Source organism: Cebus imitator, unplaced genomic scaffold (assembly GCF_001604975.1).
Source record: "Cebus imitator isolate Cc_AM_T3 unplaced genomic scaffold, Cebus_imitator-1.0 Scaffold306, whole genome shotgun sequence".
Lineage (NCBI taxonomy): Eukaryota > Metazoa > Chordata > Mammalia > Primates > Cebidae > Cebus > Cebus imitator.
This window is the reverse complement of record NW_016107621.1, coordinates 2068570-2088843: the sequence shown is the minus strand read 5'-3', so window position 1 is coordinate 2088843 and position 20274 is coordinate 2068570. Positions and strand designations below refer to the sequence as shown.

Sequence of the window (20274 nt, the reverse complement as noted above, 5' to 3'; positions counted from 1 at the left end):
AAGCACTTTGGAGGTCAAGGCGGGTGGATCACCTGAGGTTGGGAGTTTAAGACCAGCCTGACCAACATGGTGAAACCCCGTCTTAAAAAACAAACAAACAAACTACATAAATCTCTTTAAAAGTGCAAATGAATCAGTTTTCTGGGATACAGGGCAAGGAGAGGTTGGGAGGGAGACAGTTCAAAGGGACATAAAAAAACATCTGAGGGTCGTAGATATGCTCTTTATCTTGATTCTGATGTCTTTACATATATATATACACATATGCCAAAGCTATCAAATCATATACTTTAAATATTCGCAGTTTTATGGAAAAACATTTGGGTTTTAAAGAAAAAGAAAAAATATGTGCTGTTTATTACATATCAGTTATGCCTATTTTTATAAAGACATTACTTTAAATAGCTCAAAAAATGAAATGGGTATAAATATACCCAAGTATGTGCAGAATCTGTATGCTAAAAGGGACAAAACACGCAAGAAGGAAATGAAGAAAGAACTTGTTCTTGTGACAGTGAATAAGTCTCACGAGAGGTGATGGTTTTAAAAGAAGAGTTTCTCTGTACACGCTCTCTTCTCTTGTCTGCTGCCACGTGAGACATGATTTTCACCTTCAGCCATGATTGTGAGGCCTCCCCAGCCACAGGAAACTGTAAGTCCATTAAACCTCTTTCTTTTGTAAATTGCCCAGTCTTGGGCATGTCTTTATCAGCAGCATGAAAACAAACTAATACACAAACGCTATACATACTACGTTTTTTCCTACACATATGTTCCTATGATAAAGTTTAATTTAGAAATTAGGCATAAGAGACTAACAACTTCTCTTTGGCATGTATTTGGCCTTTCTTTGACAGATCCAAATTGCCAACGTCACCACTTTTGCACTTTGGAGCCATTAGTAAGTAAAATAAGGGTTGCCTGAACACAATCACGGCCATAACACGATAGTGTATCTATTTGACAACCAAGACACCTACTAAGTGACCAAGGGGTAGGTAGCATCTTGGTCTACACTGTGGGGATGGTGGGAACACACCGGACAAAAGGTGGAATGGGATGGTGCAAGATTTCATCCCGCTACTCAGAACAGAGCGCAACATAAAATCTATGAATTGTTTCTGGAAATTTTCCATTAATATTTTCAGACTGTGGCAGTCTGTGGGTAAGTGAAACTGATGAGTGCAAATCGCAAGTAAGTGGGGACTGCTGTAGTGGGGACAGAGTAAGCCTAGTCCAGGAGTCACCTACCAGTTGCATGAAGTCCACAAATGTGTTTTGTTGTATCCACATGGTGATTTTAAATGTTTGAATTTATAGTGAACATTTAAAAATTAGAAGATTTTACTTGAAAATCTGGAAGTTGACTTCTTTTGAAATACATCTGGCTACAGTGGGCCCACATTCTGGCATGGCTAATTGTGGCTGGAGCTGAGTTTCATCTGCGTCCTGTAGATGAAGGCTGTTCTGAGCCAGAGCAGCTGTCCTTACTTGTCTGATAACTCTCGTGTTTTTTCTTTAATTCTTTTACACCTATCTGTCAAAAGGAAGTTCTGATACGCAACTTGTCTGCTAATTCTTGTTTTTTTTAATTATTATTTTTTACACCTATCTATCAAAAGGAAGTTCTCATATACAACTTGTCTGCTGACTCTTATATACACTCAGTCTCATCCAAGGTCCTAAAGTCTCAGATCTGGAACACCCTCACTTCAACAGCTGCTCACGACACCTTTTATTTTATTATTTTTAAAGACAGGGTCTTGCTCTGTCACCCAGACTGGAATACAGTGGTGCAATTATAGCTCACTGCAAACTTGACCTCCTGGATTCAAGTGATCCTCCCATCTCAGCCTCCTGAGTAGGCAGGACCACAGGCACATGCCACCACTCCCGGACAAAGGACTCCTTTTAGAAAGCAGTGTAGTTGAGAGGAATAAAACACTGAGTTTGAAACAGAAGAGATGAATTTTAGTCAACTGAACCATTCCCGGCTCTAGTTTTGCCTTCTGTTCAATGCCTTAGATGGGTATTTCTTAGCCAGGTGTGGAGGTTCACGCCTGTTAATCTTAGCATTTTGGGAGACTGAGGCGGGCAAATTACTTGAAGTCAGGAGTTCGAGACTAGCCAGGCCAACATGGTGAAACCTCATCTCTACTAAAAATACAAAAATTAGCCGGGCGTGGTGGTACATGCCTATAATCCCAGCTACTCAGGAGGATGACACAGAAGAATTGCTTAAACCCAGTTGGCAGAGGTTGCAGTGAGCCAAGATTGCGCCACTGCCCTCTAGCCTAGGCGACAGAGCAAGACTCTATCTCAAAAAAAAAAAAAAAAAAGAGGGTATTTCTTAACTGTGGGATGGGAGGAATGGTCATAATTATAGAGGCAGGTAAAGGTGAGTCTAGCTTGAAAAAACTCCCTCAATGATTCCTATGCCCATATCCTTAAGAATGAGTGGCTTATCTTTCTAAGATCATCTGCAGATCCAAATAACAACTATCAAGTGTTTAGAGCTCAAACTAAGAGTTTGTATGTCAGCTCTACCATTTACTTGCTGGGTGAACTTGGGCAAGTAACTAACTACTTCTCTGAGCCTGGTTTTTCACGTAGGACCTTCGAATGCAGGAAGTAAGACAATTCACAATTCAAAAAAGAAAAGAAAAGTTCATTGATCCTATCCCTTGCCTCTGCCTATACATAAGAAAACATTGAAGGCTGAACGCAGTGATTCACGCCTATAATCCCAGCACTTTGGGAGGCCACAGCAGGTGGATCATCTGAGGTTGGGAGTTTGAGACCAGTCTAACCAACATGGAGAAACCGTGTCTCTACTAAAAATACAAATTTAGCCAGGCGTGGTGGTACATGCCTGTAATCCTAGCTACTCGGGAGGCTGAGGCAGGAGAATTGCTTGAACCCGGGAGGCGGAGGTTGCAGTGAGTCAAGATCATGCCATTGAACTCCAGCCTGGGTGAAAAGATTAAAACGATGTCTCAAAAAAGAAAATAAAAAAAACGAAAACATTGAACAGGGTTAATGATTATGTGTCGCACCCAAACCTTGATGAGATTTTGCCTACGTCACATAGCTGAATTTCTACCCTGCCTTAACTCTGCCTGTCTTCAAGAAACAGGACACCTGAGATTTAAAAAAGTTCCCTTTGTAAACAGACCAGCTAAGACTGGTTAGAACCAAGAAAGACCTCAGGCTTCATTATAATCTCCTTTCCACGCTAAGTGACACTCCCAACAGTGCCGTGACAGTTGACAAGTTGACAATCGGTATGACAATGACCTGAAGAATCCATAAAAGGACGAAAAAGGAAGGTGCCACTCCAGTTGCTGGAAGTTCACCACCCATTTCCAGGAAAAATAAAAAACCATAAATATTCCTACCCTTGCTTTTTTTTTTTTTTTTTTTAAGACCCCAGTCTCGCTCTGTCACCCAGGGTGGAGTGCAGTGGCACAGTCTCGGCTCACTGAAACCTCCGCCTCCTGGGTTCAAGCGATTCTCATGCCTCAGCCTCGCTAGCTGGGAGTACAGCTGCATGCCACCATGCCCAGGTAATTTTTTTGGATTTTTGGTAGACATGATGTTTCACCATGCTGGCCAGGCTGGTATCAAACTCCTGCCCTCAAGTGATATACCTGCCTTGGCCTCCCAAAGTGCTGGGATTATAGGCATGAACCATTGTGCTTGACCACTTTTTTTTTTTCTTTTTGAAACAGTGTCTCATTCCATCACCCAGGCTGGAGAGCAGTGGTGCCATCTTGACTCACGGCAACCTCTGCCCCCACCCCCGCCCCGTTCAAGTGATCCTCCCCCCTCAGCCTCCCAAGTAGTTGGGATTACAAGCAGGCATCACCATGCCAGGCTAATTTTTGTATTTTTAGTAGAGACGGGATTTAGCCATGTTGGCCAGGCTAGTCTCAAACTTCAGACCTCAAGTGATCCACCTGCCTCAACCTCCCAAAGTACTGAGATTATAGGCATGAGCCACTGCACCCAGCCTTTTTTTCAATTTCTAAGAAAATAGATTTTTTTTTTCGAGACGGAGTCTTGCTCTGTCTCTAGGCTGGAGTGCAATGGCACTATCTTGGCTCACTGTAACCTTGCCTTCCAGGTTCCAGCGATTCTCCCAGCTCAGCCTTCCAAGTAGCTGGGATTACAGACACGCTCCACAATGCCCAGATAATGTTTTGTGTTTTTTAGTAGAGACAGGGTTTCACCATGTTGGCCAGGCTGGTCTTGAACTCCTGATTTCAGGTGATTCACCCTCTTCGACCTCCTAAAGTGATGAGATTACAGGCATGAGCCACCAAGCCTGGCCTGAATCACTGTATTTTGGAAAAGATAAGTTAAAAAATTAGTCAGGCATGGTGGCAGACGCCGGTAATCTCAGCTACTTGGGAGGCTGAGGCAGTAGAATCACTTGAACCTGGGAGGCGTAGACTGCAGTGAGCCGAGATCATGCCACTGCACTCCAGTGACACTGCTGGATGACAGAGCAAGACTTGCTCTCATAAAAAAAAAAAAAGAAAAAAAAAAAAAGTTGATTGATCCTAGCCCTTGCCTCTGCCTGTATATAAGAAATCATCAAACAGGATTAATGATTATGTGTCACACCCAAACTTTGACAAGATTTTGCTCTTGTAACTTCTGAGCACATCTGATGTAACTTCTGAGCACATAAGCTGCAGCCAACTGTATAAAAACTGCAGGCTGAAACACTCTGGAGCAGTCCAACAGATTCTCTGACTCTCCCAGGTTCCAATCCTCAGTAAGTGTTGCCCAACGTGGTCTTGAACTCCTGGGCTCAAGCAATCCTCCTGCCTGCGCTCCCAAAGTTCTGAGATTACAAGAGCAGGAATGAGCACTTGGCCTGATTTTTGTTTTCGTTGACAATAGTCAGTGTTCAGGAAATGATTATTTATGATTATTATCCATAAAAACTGCAAAGGGATACACTGGTTTGTCATTATCAAAGGGGCCAGAGAGAACCTGGTGATTATTTAACTGGGCTTAGGGGAATAATGTCAAAGCTCTCAGATGAGTTTGAGTTCGAAGCCTGGAAACAGGGAGGATAAGAGGACAAGATGACAGATTCCATTTTAAGTGATAACTTCTAAGCCTCAAGTAAAAATACAGGTTGCCTTTTGGGTGTAAAGTAGAAACCTGAGATACAGAATTAAGTGTTGCCCAGGTCAGGCAAGGTAGCTCACGCCTGTAATCCCAGCACTTTGGGGACAGTCAGACCTGAGTCCCAATCTGTGCTTTGTCCCTTCGGCCCGTTGTGACTGTGGCTGGTCGCTTCGTGGCTCTGGGCTTGTTTCCTTCTCTATTAATAAGGTAACATGATAACTGCTACGAGGATGCCCGTAAAGCTTAAGCACAGGACCTGGCACAGGTCTGTAAGGCGGAAACCTGGGGTACAGAATTAAGATCTACGGGTCTCCTGTGCAACCCAACTTTTGGGCACTCTGCCTCATTTTCCCCAGCCCAGACGCGTGGGTTCTGTTTGATTGGTTGCTGCTCACTGCGGGCTTGGGGCTCCTCACTCCCGGGGCAAAGCCCGGTATGACGGGTCACCTTCTGGGGCAGCTCGGACCTTCCCACGCCCGCGCGGCGCACAATCTTGGGATCAGCCCCATGTGGAGATCCCACCCCCCCGTACGATCCCGTCTCTGCAGCCCGGCTCAAGGGCCCTCCAGCCCAGACACTAAATGAAAACGAAAAGCAGCTGGCCGCCAGACTGTCAGTGCCAGATCTCTGCGAACTTACTCCGCTGAAAGAGCAACTGGGACGCGCCACCTCCGGGAGAGAAATCCCCTCTCTCAGTTACAGGGCAAAATGGCGCCGTCGCGCTACACTGCGCACGCGAACTGCTCTGGTCCTGGTCCCGCCCCTGCACCCGCGGGTACAGACGGCGCCCGAGCGTATGTTGGGGGCGGAGCCCAGACGAGCCCTTCATCCTATCTTGCCCAACCCCTCTCAGAGGTAACTTAAACTACGCTTCCCAGAATCCTTCTCGACTTGGGACTTCCGTTGTCGTCAGCGGAAGCGGTGACAGAGCATCCCAAGCCACACAGAGGCCGGCTTGGTCACTATGGAGGAGATAGGCATCTTGGTGGAGAAGGCTCAGGTACAGTGGGGAGTTGGGCTTTTTATTCCGGGCCGGGCTCACGCGGAGAGGGTGAAGCCAGACCTGAGTGGAGGAATGAATGGCTTCGAGGATCCCAATCCGGGCTGGAGTGATTTCAGAGGCCTCATTGGAGAGAGCTTTGTGCCGTTCTCTATTAATAGAGACAGGAGGCCTGTCTCGGTGGCCGAGTGATGATAGGAAGTAAGGCTCAGAAAGCGGGGCTGGAGTAGTGAGTGACGTTAGTAGGTCTTTGAGACGATTGATTTCGAACCCTGACCGGGAGTGCTTAGTGACGTCGACGATCCGGCGTTGGGATTGGGTCAGGCGGTGAGTGATGTATGGGACCCAGCCATGCGGCCGAGTTACCCGCGGAGCTAGGCTGTGGGGCGGACTGATGTTCAGGGCTTTGCTGATGGGGGTAACGAGGGGGGTAGTTAAGTATTATCTGATGCTTGGTTGAGTGATGTTTAGGTCTAAGGAGAGTTGGGAGACTGTGACATAAGGGATCTTTGAGGGAAAACTAGGGAATGTTAGGACTCTTTGAAGTCGCGGTCACTTTAACAGCCTATCTGGGAGAGCCATGTGACATTAGGAACCTCTTGAGGGGGATTAGGTGGCATTTGGGTCTGATAAGGAGTTGATGTGACATTTAGATCCTAGTTGGGGGTTGTGTGACACTGGGGACATTTTGAGTGGTATATGATAGCATAAGATCTGTGTGAGGGGCGAATTGACATAAGGGGCTTGTTTAGGGGGCCAAGAGGTTTCCAGGATCTACATAGAGGGTCTTACTATGTCAGGGGTCTGTTAGGGGCTAAGTGACTTCATGGTGAAGTGGGGAAGGGAACAAACATTAGTGAAGTTGAGATGCTTTCATGAGAGGACCGTCTTCTTCCAACGTGAGTTTTCTCCTTTGGTCTAGGATGAAATCCCAGCACTGTCCGTGTCCCGGCCCCAGACTAGTCTGTCCTTCCTGGGCCCTGAGCCTGAGGACCTGGAGGACTTGTACAGCCGCTACAAGGTACCTTCAACCCCCAACCCAGACCTTGCACAGGACCTGGAATCTCATACTCTCCCCACATTCTGCCACTCTCTGGATCAGCAAGGGCTGGAGCCATCCCCTTCTGTCCCCTCTCTACTCACAGAAGCTGCAGCAAGAGCTGGAGTTCCTAGAGGTACAGGAGGAATACATCAAGGATGAGCAAAAGAACCTGAAAAAGGAATTCCTCCATGCCCAGGAGGAGGTGAAGCGAATCCAAAGCATCCCGCTGGTCATCGGACAATTTCTGGAGGCTGTGGATCAGAATACAGCCATTGTGGGCTCTACCACAGGTGTGTGGGTGGCCGAGGACACCTCATTCATTCACCTGGCCACTTAACAACTATTTCCTACCATGTGCTAGGTAGCAGCAAACAAGGCAGGGAAGTACAGTGTTCTTCAGAGTATTTTCACTGATCCAAAGGTAGAAATACATATACCACATGGCGAAACTTTTTTTTTTTTTTTAAGACAAAGTTTCACTCTTGTTGCCCAGGCTGGAGTGCAGTGGCATGATCTCACAGCTCACTGCAACCTCTGCCTCCTGGGTTCAAGCAGTTCTCCTGCTTCAGCCTCCCAAGCAGCCCGGCTAATTTTTGTATTATTAGTAGAGTCAGGGTTTTACCGTTTTGCCCAGGCTGGTCTTGAACTCCTGACCTTAGGTGATCCGCCCGCCTCAGCCTCTCAGAGTGCTGGGATTACAGGTGTGAGCCACTGCACCCGGCCAGAAATATATTTTACATTGTGAATGTCTGTCTCTGTCTCTTATTCTTTAGAGAGATGTATAAAATGTAAATTTTGCCATAAGATATTTAGCATGTGTGTGGTGTACTCTGATGTTTTCTATCCTATTCTAATCCGTTTTGCTTTAAACACAGTTCTGGTCATGACCTTCCAAATTGATTTCACAGCTACTACTGGGTTGGGGCCTGCAGTTTGAAATGATGAGTGAGAGTGTTAAGAGATTGGGCTCTGAGGCCAGGCACGGTGCCTCACATGTACAAGTCCAGCACTTTGGGAGATGGAGGTGGGCAGATCGCTTGAGGTCAGAAGTTTGAGACCAGCCTGGGCAACATGGCGAAACCCCGTCTCAACTAAAAATATAAAAATTAGTTGGATGTGGTGGTGCATGCCAGCAATCCCAGCTACTCAGGTGGTTGAGGCACGAGAATCTGTTGAACCCAGGAGGTAGGGGTTGCAGTGAGCTGAGATCGAAACACTACTCCAGCCTGGGCAACAGAGCGACACACTCTGTCACAAAAAAAGAAGAAAAAAAAAAAGGGCTTTGATAAGGACTCCGTGTCCTTATCAGAGTATATTGTAGCTGCTGTTGTTTATATAGGTCCAGGCCTTGCCCTCATGATAGTCATTGTCACTGGCATCTTAACTGTTTTTTTCTGTTTCTGGGCTCTGCTCCTCTAGACCAAGCAATGTTCTTGTAAAGGTTGTGGAGAAAGGTGTGCGATTGTGCCTGGAATTGGACTGGTGGGCTATGAGGAAGTGAGGTGAGGGTGGTATCCAGAATGAGGCCTCTATCTTTGACCTGTGGGAGTTGGGACAGTGAGGCTTTCCCTGAGATGGCACCATGGGTACAGGAGTAGGTTTGTGGGAAGACAGGGAGGGCAATCCAGAGCGTTATGGGAGGTGTCCAGGAGGCTGCTGGTCAGCCAGGTCTGACAGGAGAGAGATTGAGCTTGGAAAGAGAAGTGTGCCTCATAAGCATGAGATGTTGCAGGGGGAGGCCTACTGGACAACCAGGGCTGGAGCTCAAGAGAGAATCAGAGTGGTAGACAAGGAGTTTGTATGAATGTTGGGGACTGACAGCAGGAGGAAGGATGGAAGCCGAGGGGACCCCTCAGCGTCTCAGCCAGAGATGCTGGCGGCATAGGGTGGTACAACTGTGAGATTAGGAGGAAGGAAGGGGGAAGGGGCAGTTTCCAGGCTCTATCACTTCTTGTTTTCCTTCTCCCTTCTCGCAGGCTCCAACTATTATGTGCGCATCCTGAGCACCATCGATCGGGAGCTACTCAAGCCCAACGCCTCAGTGGCCCTCCACAAGCACAGCAATGCACTGGTGGACGTGCTGCCCCCTGAAGCCGACAGCAGCATCATGATGCTCACCTCAGGTAAAGGGGGAGCCCGCAGCTGGGGGTCCCATGGGGACCTTGAGGACCTGGCCGGAAGCCCCAGCTCTGCTCTTCCACCAGACCAGAAGCCAGACGTGATGTACGCAGACATCGGAGGCATGGACATCCAGAAGCAGGAGGTGCGAGAGGCCGTGGAGCTCCCGCTCACGCATTTCGAGCTCTACAAGCAGGTGAGGCAGTGCAAGTGGCAGGGAAGGGAGAGGCCCAGCTGGGTCTGGGGTTAGGGGTGGGACTCCTGGCTCACACTTCTCTTCCCTCCTCTGGGTTTCAGATCGGCATCGATCCCCCCCGAGGCGTCCTCATGTATGGTCCACCTGGCTGCGGGAAGACCATGTTGGCAAAGGCGGTGGCACATCACACGACAGGTAAGGCATATCACCCTCTGCCCCTGCCCCAAGCTCTAATCTTCTGGCCTCTTCATCTTGCTCCTTGCTCGCTCACTCTTCCCAGGAAGTGGCACCGCACAGTGATTAGAAACATAGACTCTGGGGTCGCAGCCCACGTGTGCATGTTACTGGCTGTGCTGGCTTCAGCTCCTTGGGCCTTTCGTCATAGTAAAAGATTCATTTCACCCAGTGATTGTGAGCAGTTAATGAAATAATGCAGTGTTTTCCTACAATGGGTTGTGACCCATTAGTAATTATGAATTTCAGTTTGTGGGTTGCAGCAAGCATTTTGAAACATGAAACAGAACAGAAAGTACCAGAGCACATCCACATGGTATTACTGTATTTATACCTGGTACAAGTATATATGGTGCAAGTTCGTCTGTTTTGTGAAACTTGTTTCATACACATGTGCACATTCATGTATTCTTGTGGTTCTTCGAAAATATATATATTTTTTAATTTTTAAATTTTTCCTATGTTGCCCAGGCTGGTCTTGAACTCCTGGGCTCAAGGGATCCTCCCACCTCAGCCTCCCAAAGTGCTGGGATTATAGGCGTGAGCCATGCACCTGGCCCCAAAACTGTATTTCTTATTGTAGGTACCAGACAAAAATGTCTGAAAGTCACTTACTGTGTAACTCTTTTTGTTTTGATTTTAAACCCCTAAAATCTTAAGCATATTTTCAGATCTTAATACATGTGAGCCAGGGAGCAGCAGGAGGTAGTAGTTAAGCAGTGTGTTTTCTGGGGCCAGACTGCCTGGCTTTGAAATCTTACTTCCTCACCAACTTCTTATGTGATCCTGGGTAAGTTAACCTCTCTGTGACTCAGTTTCCTCAATTGTCAGATGGAGACAATCATAGTATCTCTTTTTCTGGGATGGTTGTTCAGAAGAGCAGTTTGATACAAAGCATCTAGAATGGACAATAAATGTTACCTGTTGTCATTGTTACTCATTTGTTTGGTACTTTATTGAACTTTTACTCTGTACCAGGCTTTGTGCTGGAATGCAAAGATGACAATCAGAGATGTCCCTTGCCTTGACTGGGACCTAGAACTTAGTCATTCATCGACTGTTTACTGAACACCTACTATGTGCTAGGATGTGTTACAGATGCTAGAGACGTGGCAGTGAACAGAACACCTCCTTATAGAGGTGATGTCTTAGTTGGAAAAGCAAAGAGATAAACAAGTCGATAGATTATATAGCACAAGCTTGTCCAACCCATAGCCACACACGGCCAGGATGGCTTTGAATGTGGCCCAACACAAATTCATAAACTTTCTTAAAACATTATGAGATTTTTTTTTTTTTAGACAGAGTCTCGCTCTGTCACCCAGGCTGGAGTGCAGTGACGTGATCTTGGTTCACTGCAACCTTCGCCTCCTGGGTTCAAGCAGTTCTCCTGCCTCAGTCTTTTGAGTAGCTGGAATTACAGGTACATGCCACCTCACCCAGCTATTTGTATTTTTAGTAGAGATGGAGTTTCACCATCTTGGCCAGGCTGGTCTTGAACTCCTGACCTCATGATCCACCTACCTTGGCCTCCTAAAGTGCTGGGATTACAGGCATGAGCTACCACGCCCAGCTGATTTTTTTTTTTTTTTAAGCTCATCAGCTGTCATTAGTGTTAGTGTATTTTATGTGTGGCCCAAGATAGTTCTTCCAATGTGGCCCTGTGTACCCTTCACCGAGATTCCCTAATGTTATTATCTTATGTAACCATAGTACAATTAGGAAAATCCGGAAATTAACAATGATACAATACTACGAACTAAAGTATAGACCTCCTTCAAATTTTACCAGTTTTTCCACTAGTGTCCTTGTTCTTTCCTGGTTCCAATCCAGTGAAGACAAATAAGCTTGGCTGAGTAGGAACAGAATTTGAGAGACCCTGACTTCCAGTTCTGTCATTTTTCTGAGTGAACTGGGGTGGTTTGTCACTGGAAGAGGGAGGGAAGAGAGAAGGTGCAGAAGGCTTGTAGACATGGGAAAAGCTGCTGACTGGAGTTGAGTTTTGTTTTGTCTTCTAGAGAGACAGGGTCTTGTTCTATCACCCAGGCTGGAGTGCAGTGGTGTAATCATAGCTCACTGCAACCTCAGTCTCCTGGGCTCAAGCGATCCCCACCACCTCAGTCTTCTGAGTAGCTGGGACTACAGGCATGTGCCACCGTTCCCAACTAATTTTTTTATCTTTATTTTTAGTAGAGACGGGGTCTTGCTATGTTGCCTAGGCTGGTCTTGAACTCCTGGGCTCAAGCCATCCTCCTGCCTCAGCTTCCCAAAGTGTCGGGATCACAGGTGTGAGCCTTTTTTTATCTCTTTTTTCGGGGGGAATTCGTCTATTTGTTCTGGTGGCAGTACAGCTTACCAAGAGTGAGTAACTGAAGCAGGAGCCCATTCCAGGGTAGGTGGAAGGAGTAGCAGAGCCCAGAGGGGGCTGAGAGATTGGGAGGACAGGGAAGGTCATGGTAGGAAGGGGACTGTAGTGACTGAGTAGGGAAGGCCGACGGACAGCCTGGGTTCCAGAGATGGGGGTTTCATGTGGAACTGGCTGGACATTTTCAGTATAGCTAAGTAAATGTATGGCCAGAGTCAGTTGGTCAGGGTGTGTTTAGAGCAGAAAATGTCAGAAACCTTGAGGTGAGGATGTTGAATGAGCCCCCAGCTGATGGAAGTACCTAGAAAAAGGGACCCCTTGAGCCAGGTGTCAAGTCTGGGTCTTAGGGAGTGAACAGGGCAGGGATGAAGCCTTGAACACTTTCTAGTTTAGGACATAAAACCACCCTGTCTACATGTATGGACTGCACGTCTCCCTTCTCTGGTGGCTGGAAGGAGACTACTGGGGTTATGCTCTGTACAACACAAAGCACCGGATCCTTAAGAACCAAGTGTTACTTTGGCTGGGCACGGTGGCTCACGCCTGTAATCCCAGCACTTTGAGAGGCTGAGGTGGGTGGATCACCTGAGGTCAGGAGTTCAAGACCAACCTGACCAACATGGAGAAATCCTGTCTCTACTAAAAATACAAAATTAGCCGGGTGTGGTGGCGCATGCCTGGAATCCCAGGTACTTGGGAGGCTGAGGCAGGAGAATTGCTTTGAACCTGGGAGGCGGAGGTTGCGGTGAGCCAAGATTGTGCCATTGCACTCCAGTCAGGGCCACAAGAGTGAAACTCTGCCTCCAAAAAAAAAAAAAAAAGAAGAAGAAACAAGTGTAATTTTAAGAAATAAGGGCAGGGTCAAGCCTGGGGTAGCAGCTTATGCCTATAATCCCAGCACTTCGGGAGGCTAAGCCAGGAAGATCCCTTGAGGCCAGGAGTTTGAGACCAGCCTGGGCAATATAGGAAAACCCGATCTCTTCAAATATTTTTAAAAGCTAGGTGTGGCTACATGCCTATAGTCCTAACTACTCAGAAGGCTGAAGAGAGGGGATTGCTTGAGCCCGAGAGATTGAGCCTATAGTGAGCTATGATAACACTACTGTATTCCAGTCTGGGCAAGAGAGTGAGACCCTATCTTTAAAAAAATAAACAAGTCCAAAGTGAGGGCCCAGAGCAAACCTGTCTTCAACTCTATTACCAATTGTCAATTGTATCAGAAGACATGCCCATGGGCCCTGATTTTTTCAGGAAATTAAAAAGCTGGTCCTTATAGCAAACAGGAACTCAGAGCTCTTGGTGAGGCAGTATGATGTCTTAGTGTATGGGCAGCATGTCTGTTTTCTTGCTGATTTTGCAAGTGCTCCAGAAATGTAGATTTTTTTCTTTTTTTTTTTTTTTTTTGAGACGGAGTTTCGCTCTTGTTACCCAGGCTGGAGTGCAATGGCGCGATCTCGGCTCACCGCAACCTCCGTCTCCTGGGTTCAGGCAATTCTCCTGCCTCAGCCTCCTGAGTAGCTGGGATTACAGGCATGCGCCACCATGCCCAGCTAATTTTTTGTAGTTTTAGTAGAGACGGGGTTTCACCGTGTTGACCAGGATGGTCTCGATCTTTTGACCTCGTGATCCACCCGCCTCAGCCTCCCAAAGTGCTGGGATTACAGGCGTGAGCCACCGCGCCAGGCAAGATTTTTTTCTTTTATTTTAGTATTTCATATCCTGATTTTTAAACGTTGGACCAAAAAATATGACACATCTGGCTGGGCGTGGTGGCTTACGCCTGTAATCCCAGAACTTTGGGAGGCCGAGGCGGGTGGATCATTGAGGTCAGGAGTTCAAGACCAGCCTAGCCAACATGGTGAAAATTCATCTCTACTAAAAATACAACTATTAGCTTGGTGTGGCAGCACACGCCTGTAATGCCAGCTACTCGGGAGGCTGAGGCAGGAGAATCACTTGAACCCAGGAGGCGGAAGTTGCAGTGAGCTGAGATCATGCCATTGCACCAGCCTGGGTGACAGAGCCAGACTCCATCTGAAAAAAAAAAAAAAAAGTGACACATCTGTGAGGAGGATTCATAATTGAAGCCACTGGGTGACTGTGGGACATGAATAGATGGCTGTTCCTCAGGGCTGGATGAGGGACCCAGCCTCAGGCCTGAGAGAATGACACAACTGCTAGGTATGGGTATCCAAGGAAAAGGATGTCTTCAAGGAATTCTTAGTTTCTGTTGAAGCAGAAAGGGCCTTTCAGGAGGCTCATCCCTGCCTAATCCTTGTCATGCTGTCATCAGCTGCATTCATCCGAGTCGTGGGCTCGGAGTTTGTACAGAAGTACCTGGGTGAGGGCCCCCGCATGGTCCGGGACGTGTTCCGCCTGGCCAAGGAGAATGCACCTGCCATCATCTTCATAGACGAGATCGATGCCATCGCCACCAAGAGATTTGACGCTCAGACTGGGGGTGAGTGATGCCAAAACAAGGCCCAGGGTCTTGGACAGGCCTGTTGCACAGGATGCCCGGGAATGACCATGCTGTTCACTCTCAGCTGACAGGGAGGTTCAGAGGATCCTGCTGGAGCTGCTGAATCAGATGGATGGATTTGATCAGAATGTCAATGTCAAGGTGTGGGGTTCATGATGAACAAGGGGAGGTTGGCATAGGAATCAGGGAAAGGTGGGGGCTGGCACCTGAGGGGTGGTTATCATGATGGGAAGGAGGTAGGAGTGCAGAGATCTGAGTTGGCCTGCCCCCAATGCCAGGTGATCATGGCCACCAACAGAGCAGACACCCTGGATCCAGCTCTGTTGCGGCCAGGACGCCTGGACCGTAAAATTGAATTTCCACTTCCTGACCGCCGCCAGAAGAGATTGATTTTCTCCACTATCACCAGCAAGATGAACCTCTCTGAGGAGGTTGACCTGGAAGACTGTATCCTGCTCCAGAAGTGAGGGAGGGGCCCCAGTTGGGAACAGGGATTAGATCTTCAATTCAACTTCTGCCATCACCACAGCCCAGACTGTGGGGGTAGGACCAAGGTCCAGGGAGAAGGGGAGGTGACAGATGGCCAAAGGTGACTTCCAGCCCCAGGCATTCACCCCATCCCACAGGGAATGGTTTCCTTAACTCACTGCAGATGTGGCCCGGCCAGATAAGATTTCAGGAGCTGATATCAACTCTATCTGTCAGGAGGTAAGTGGTGGTTTCTCTCTGGATCCAGGTAGCAGGTGTGTAAGGACCCTTCTTCTCTCAACCACTCTGCTACAGTCCTGTCCCCTCATGGCTGCCCTGGATGGTGGGCCCCATCTCTCTCTTCCTTTACCATCACTAGGGGTGGAGAGTACAGGGGGTAGCATTTTTTTGTTTGTTTTTTGCTTTGAGACAGGGACTGGCTCTGTCGCACAGGCTGGAGTGCAGTGGCGCAATCATGACTCACGGCAGTGATCCTCCCACCTCAGCCTCCTGAGTAGCTGAGATTACAGGTGCACGCCACCATGTCTGACTAATTTTTGTATTTTTTTGTAGAGACAGGGTTTCACCATGTTGCCTAGGCTGGTCTCAAACTCCTGGGCTCAAGTGATCCATCTACCTCAGCTTCCCAAAGTGTTGGGATTATAGGTGTGAGCCATCACACTCTACCACAGGAAGTCGATTTTAACTCTTATCCTTCAACAGAGTGGAATGTTGGCTGTCCGTGAGAACCGCTACATTGTCCTGGCAAAGGACTTCGAGAAAGCATACAAGACTGTCATCAAGAAGGATGAGCAGGAGCATGAGTTTTACAAGTGACCCCTCCCTTCCCTCCCCCACACCACTCAGGGGCTGGGGCTTCTTCTCTCACGCCCCCTCCCCCGCCCACCAGAACTTCTGTCCCAAAACCTCATTCCCTTTTTTCTTTACCCAGGATTGGTTTCTTCAATAAATAGATAAGATTGATTCCATTTAATTTCTTCTTAGAAGTTTAACTCCTTTGGAGAATATGGGCCTTGAATAGGATCCTCTGGGTCCGTCTTGATCTGACAGATGAGAGATGAGGTGCATGGCCTGGAGTGAACCAACAAACCAGATGACTTACGAAATGTGGGGAAAGGGATGGAAAACGGCAGTCCTTAATCACGGAATAAAGCCCCTATGCATCGCCCCCATTCCCTACAGGTAAAAGACAATAAAGAAGTTCAGGTCACAGGTCTTGGGAGTTCATAGCAAGGAGACGTCCAGTGCTGTCCAATAGAATTTTCCATGTTGATGGATATGTTATGTGTTCTCCAGTATGGCAGCCGCTCGCCACATATGGCTGGCTAATGAGCACCTGAGATATGGCTAGGTTGACTGAGAAACTGAACTCTTTTTTTATTTTTTTGAGATGGAGTCTTGCTCTGGCACCCAGGCTGGAGTGCAGTGGTGAGATCTCAGCTCACTGCAGCCTCCACCTCCCATGTTCATGATTCTTCTGCCTCAGCTTCCTGAGTAGCTGGGACCACAGGCACCTGCCACGACACCTGGCTAATACAGGGTTTCACTATATTGGCCAGACTGGTCTCGAACTCCTGACCTCAAATGATCTGCCCACCTCGGCCTCCCAAAGTGTTGGGATTACAGGTGTGAGCCACTATGCCTGGCCAAGAAATGGAACTCTTACACACTGCTGGTGGGAATATGAAATGGTAAGCCACTTTGGAAAACAGTTTGACAATTTCTTATGCTAAATACACACCTATCAGATGATTTAGCAACTTCTGGGTATTTACTTAAGAAAAAATAAAACATACATCCATATGAAGACTTGTAAATAAATGTCCTCATCATTTTTATTTGAAATGGCTAAAACTGGAAACAACCCAAATGTCCACCAGCAAGTGAATGGATATACAAATTGTAATGTATGTATGCAATTTAACACCACTCAGTAATATGAAAATGAACTACTGATGTATGCAAAAACATGAAATTCAAAATAATTATGCTGAGTGACAGAATCCAGACAACAAATAATACATACTGTATTATTCTACTTATATAAAGTTTTAGAAAATGCAAACTAATCTAAGTGACAAAGCATACCAATGGTTATCTGGGGTTTGGGGCAGGTGGGACGGATTATAAAGAAGAGTAGAAGGTGATAGATATGTTTAGTTTTTTTGTTTGTTTGTTTTTACTGTGGTGATGTTTTTTCAAGCATGTGTGTCAAGACTTACCAAATTGTACCTAATTTATTGTAGGTCAATTATACCTCAATAAAACTACTAATAGCTAAATACATAAATGTACTGAAGTTCCACCTAGCATAATAAGATAAGAAAAAAAGTCATGGGACTGGAAAAGAAATAGAACTCTCATTATTCACAAATGTCATGATTGCATATATGAAAAATCTAAATCACAAACCTATGAAAATTAAATAGTGAATTCAGCAATGTGGCTAAACATAGGTCAACATAAAATATCAAATATAAGCCAGGCATGGTGACATGCATCATCCACAGTCCCAACAACTCAGGAGGCTGAGGCAGGAGAATTGCTTGAGCTGGGGAGTTCAAGCTCAGCCTGGGCAATGTAGCAAGACCCACTGTCTCTGAAAAAAATCAAATATATATATCAGCAATAAATAAATAGGAACTTAAATTTTAAGTTAGAACATTTATCAAATAGATTATTAAGTGCCAGGGATAAATTTAAAATATATATGAGATATAAATTACAGAATATTGACAGAAACCAAAGAAGACAAATAAATGTTGGGATATAATATGTTAATATATTGGAAGATTAAGAGTAAAAATATTAGCTAGGCTCAGTGGCTCATGCCTGTAATGCCAGCACTTTGGGAGGCCAAGGTGGGCAGATGATGAGGTCAGGAGTTAGATCAGCCTAGGCAATATGGTAAAACCCCGTCTCTACTAAAAATACAAAAATTAGCTGGGTGTGGTGGCGTGCTCCTGCGATCCCAGCTAGTAGGGAGGCTGAGGCAGGAGAATGGCTTGAACCCAGAAGGTGGAGGTTGCAGTGAGCCGAGATTGTGCCACTGCACTGCAGCCTGAGCAACAGAGCAAGACCCCGTCTCAAAAAAGAAGAAGAATAAAAGTATTAATTATCCACAAATTGATCTATAAACAACCCAATGCCAATCAAAATTCCAGCAGTTTTGCCTTGCTGGAAACTGAGAAACTAATTCTGAAATTTGTAAGTAAATGAAAGTCAGCAGGGGTTGGTCTTAGGTTCCCTGTCTCCAGACCCTATCCTCCTGCCTCATTTGGACCCCTACAATCTAATTGTAAAGGCAAAAGGAAAACAATTACATAGAAGAATAGCTTCGTGACCTTTGGATTGGCAAAATTATCATTTTTTTAAAATAGTATTTTTTTTGGAGACAGACTCTCGCTCTGTCGCCTAGGCTTCGGTGCAGTGGTGCCTCGGCTCACTGCAACCTCCGCCTCCCAGGTTCAAGTGATTCTCCTGCCTAAGTCTCCTGAGTAGCTGGGATTACCGGTGCATGCCACTATGCCCAGCTAATTTTTGTATTTTTGGTAGAGATGGGGTTTCACCATGTTGATCAGGCTGGTCTCAAACTCCTGACTTCGTGATCCGCCCACCTTGGCCTCCCAAAGTGCTAAGATTACAGGCGTGAGCCACTGCACCAGGCCTAAGATAGTATTTTTAAGAAGCTCTAACAATAAAGAAAAAATTATTGGCTATGTTAAAGTTAATAATTTCCATTCATCAATGAAAAGAAATCTCTTAACTTCTCATGGGAGAAGTTATTTATAATACATATATATATATATATATATATACAACAAATATCTTGATATTTCAATATGTAATACAAATAAATCTTACAGACTAATATGAAAAAGATAATTCAATAAAAAGGCAGCAAAAGAGGTGGGTGGATTACCTAAGGTCAGGAGTTTCAGACTAGCCTGACCAACATGGTGAAACCTCCATCTCTACTAAAAATACAAAAATTAGCAGGGCATGGTGGTACATGTCTGTCATCCGAGCTACTCAGGAGGCTGAAGCAGAGAACCCGGGAGGCGGAGGTTGCAGTGAGCCGAGATCGTGCCACTGCACTCCAGCCAGATTGTCTCAAAAAAAAAAAAAGGAAAAGATGCTTAATAATTCAGAAACTGAAAGGTTCAAGATTTTGCTCTACTTGCATGCTAACAAGATAGCCTGCTGCAGCTTCACATACATCTAACAGAGAAAAATAAGACCCCTGAGTCAAAGTCATACCATTTTTCACCATGGCAAAAGTGGCAGGAACAATATCTTGCCTTGCTTCCCAGAACCCCAGTTGCCATAGAGTAAAGCAATAAGGTACAAAAGTTATCTGCTATATGCAATGAGTGCTTTATAGGAGAATCCTGACATCAGGAAACTCTGTTCTTATATGAAGCTTCTGGTGGCATGCCCATCCTCCACATGAGAGAAAAAGAAGAGTGACCTTATCTGTATTCCAGAATGTATGCAAATTTTCACTAGGAAGGGAAAGGAGAGGTATTTATCTTTATTACTCTGGAGCACCTCTAGGAAGAGAGACATATCTAACCTTTACTAAGGTAGCACACATTCTTACACAGTTTTAATTTGGTTGTAAATACCTCCACTCAAAGGACCTGGCCCATGCAAAAACACGAGACTTGTCTCTCAATATAAACCGTAAGATAGGTGCTGTTTTGTACAGTCTTGAAAATCAGGCCAAGTTGCAGCAAACTCTTAGGAATTAATGTTAATGGGCCGGGCGTGGTGGCTTACGCCTGTAATCCTAGCACTTTGAGAGGCCGAGGTGGGTGGATCACCTGAGATCAGGAGTTCAAAACCAGCCTGGCCATCATGGTAAAACCCCATCTTTTTTTTTTTTTTTAAGGAATTAATGTTAATTAAGTCCTCTTGGACTTCATGGGCCCAAAAGTTCCAGTATTTTATTACCTTTGAAAGAAAATTTCAAAATTGTAAAAAAGATAAGTGGGTAGTTCATGGAATACAAAATAAGTAGTGGTTAAACTGGAGGTATAGGTGCAAAGCTAAGGCACTATATTTGTTACAGGTCAGGATCAACTCCCTAAAGTTTGATGCTCATAGCCATGAAATAAGGTGGTAGAGCAATGCAGTTTCCCTGATCAAACAGCCTTTCAAAAGGAGTCTAGACCTTATTCTTTTTTTTTTTTTTTTTTTT

The 20274-nt window shown here is 45.9% G+C and overlaps 1 protein-coding gene across 1 annotated transcript; it reads left to right on the top strand.

Annotated features, from left to right (window-relative positions):
* Positions 1–5929: 5929 nt before the first annotated feature.
* PSMC4 (proteasome 26S subunit, ATPase 4) lies at positions 5930–16039 on the top strand. The gene is made up of 11 exons (XM_017502997.2): positions 5930–6145; positions 7068–7166; positions 7291–7477; positions 9164–9310; positions 9392–9501; positions 9603–9696; positions 14394–14561; positions 14647–14723; positions 14861–15029; positions 15235–15290; positions 15774–16039. The coding sequence occupies exons 1-11, from the start codon at positions 6110–6112 to the stop codon at positions 15885–15887; spliced, it is 1257 nt and encodes a 418-aa protein (XP_017358486.1). The 5' UTR covers positions 5930–6109; the 3' UTR covers positions 15888–16039.
* The last annotated feature ends 4235 nt before the right edge of the window (positions 16040–20274 follow it).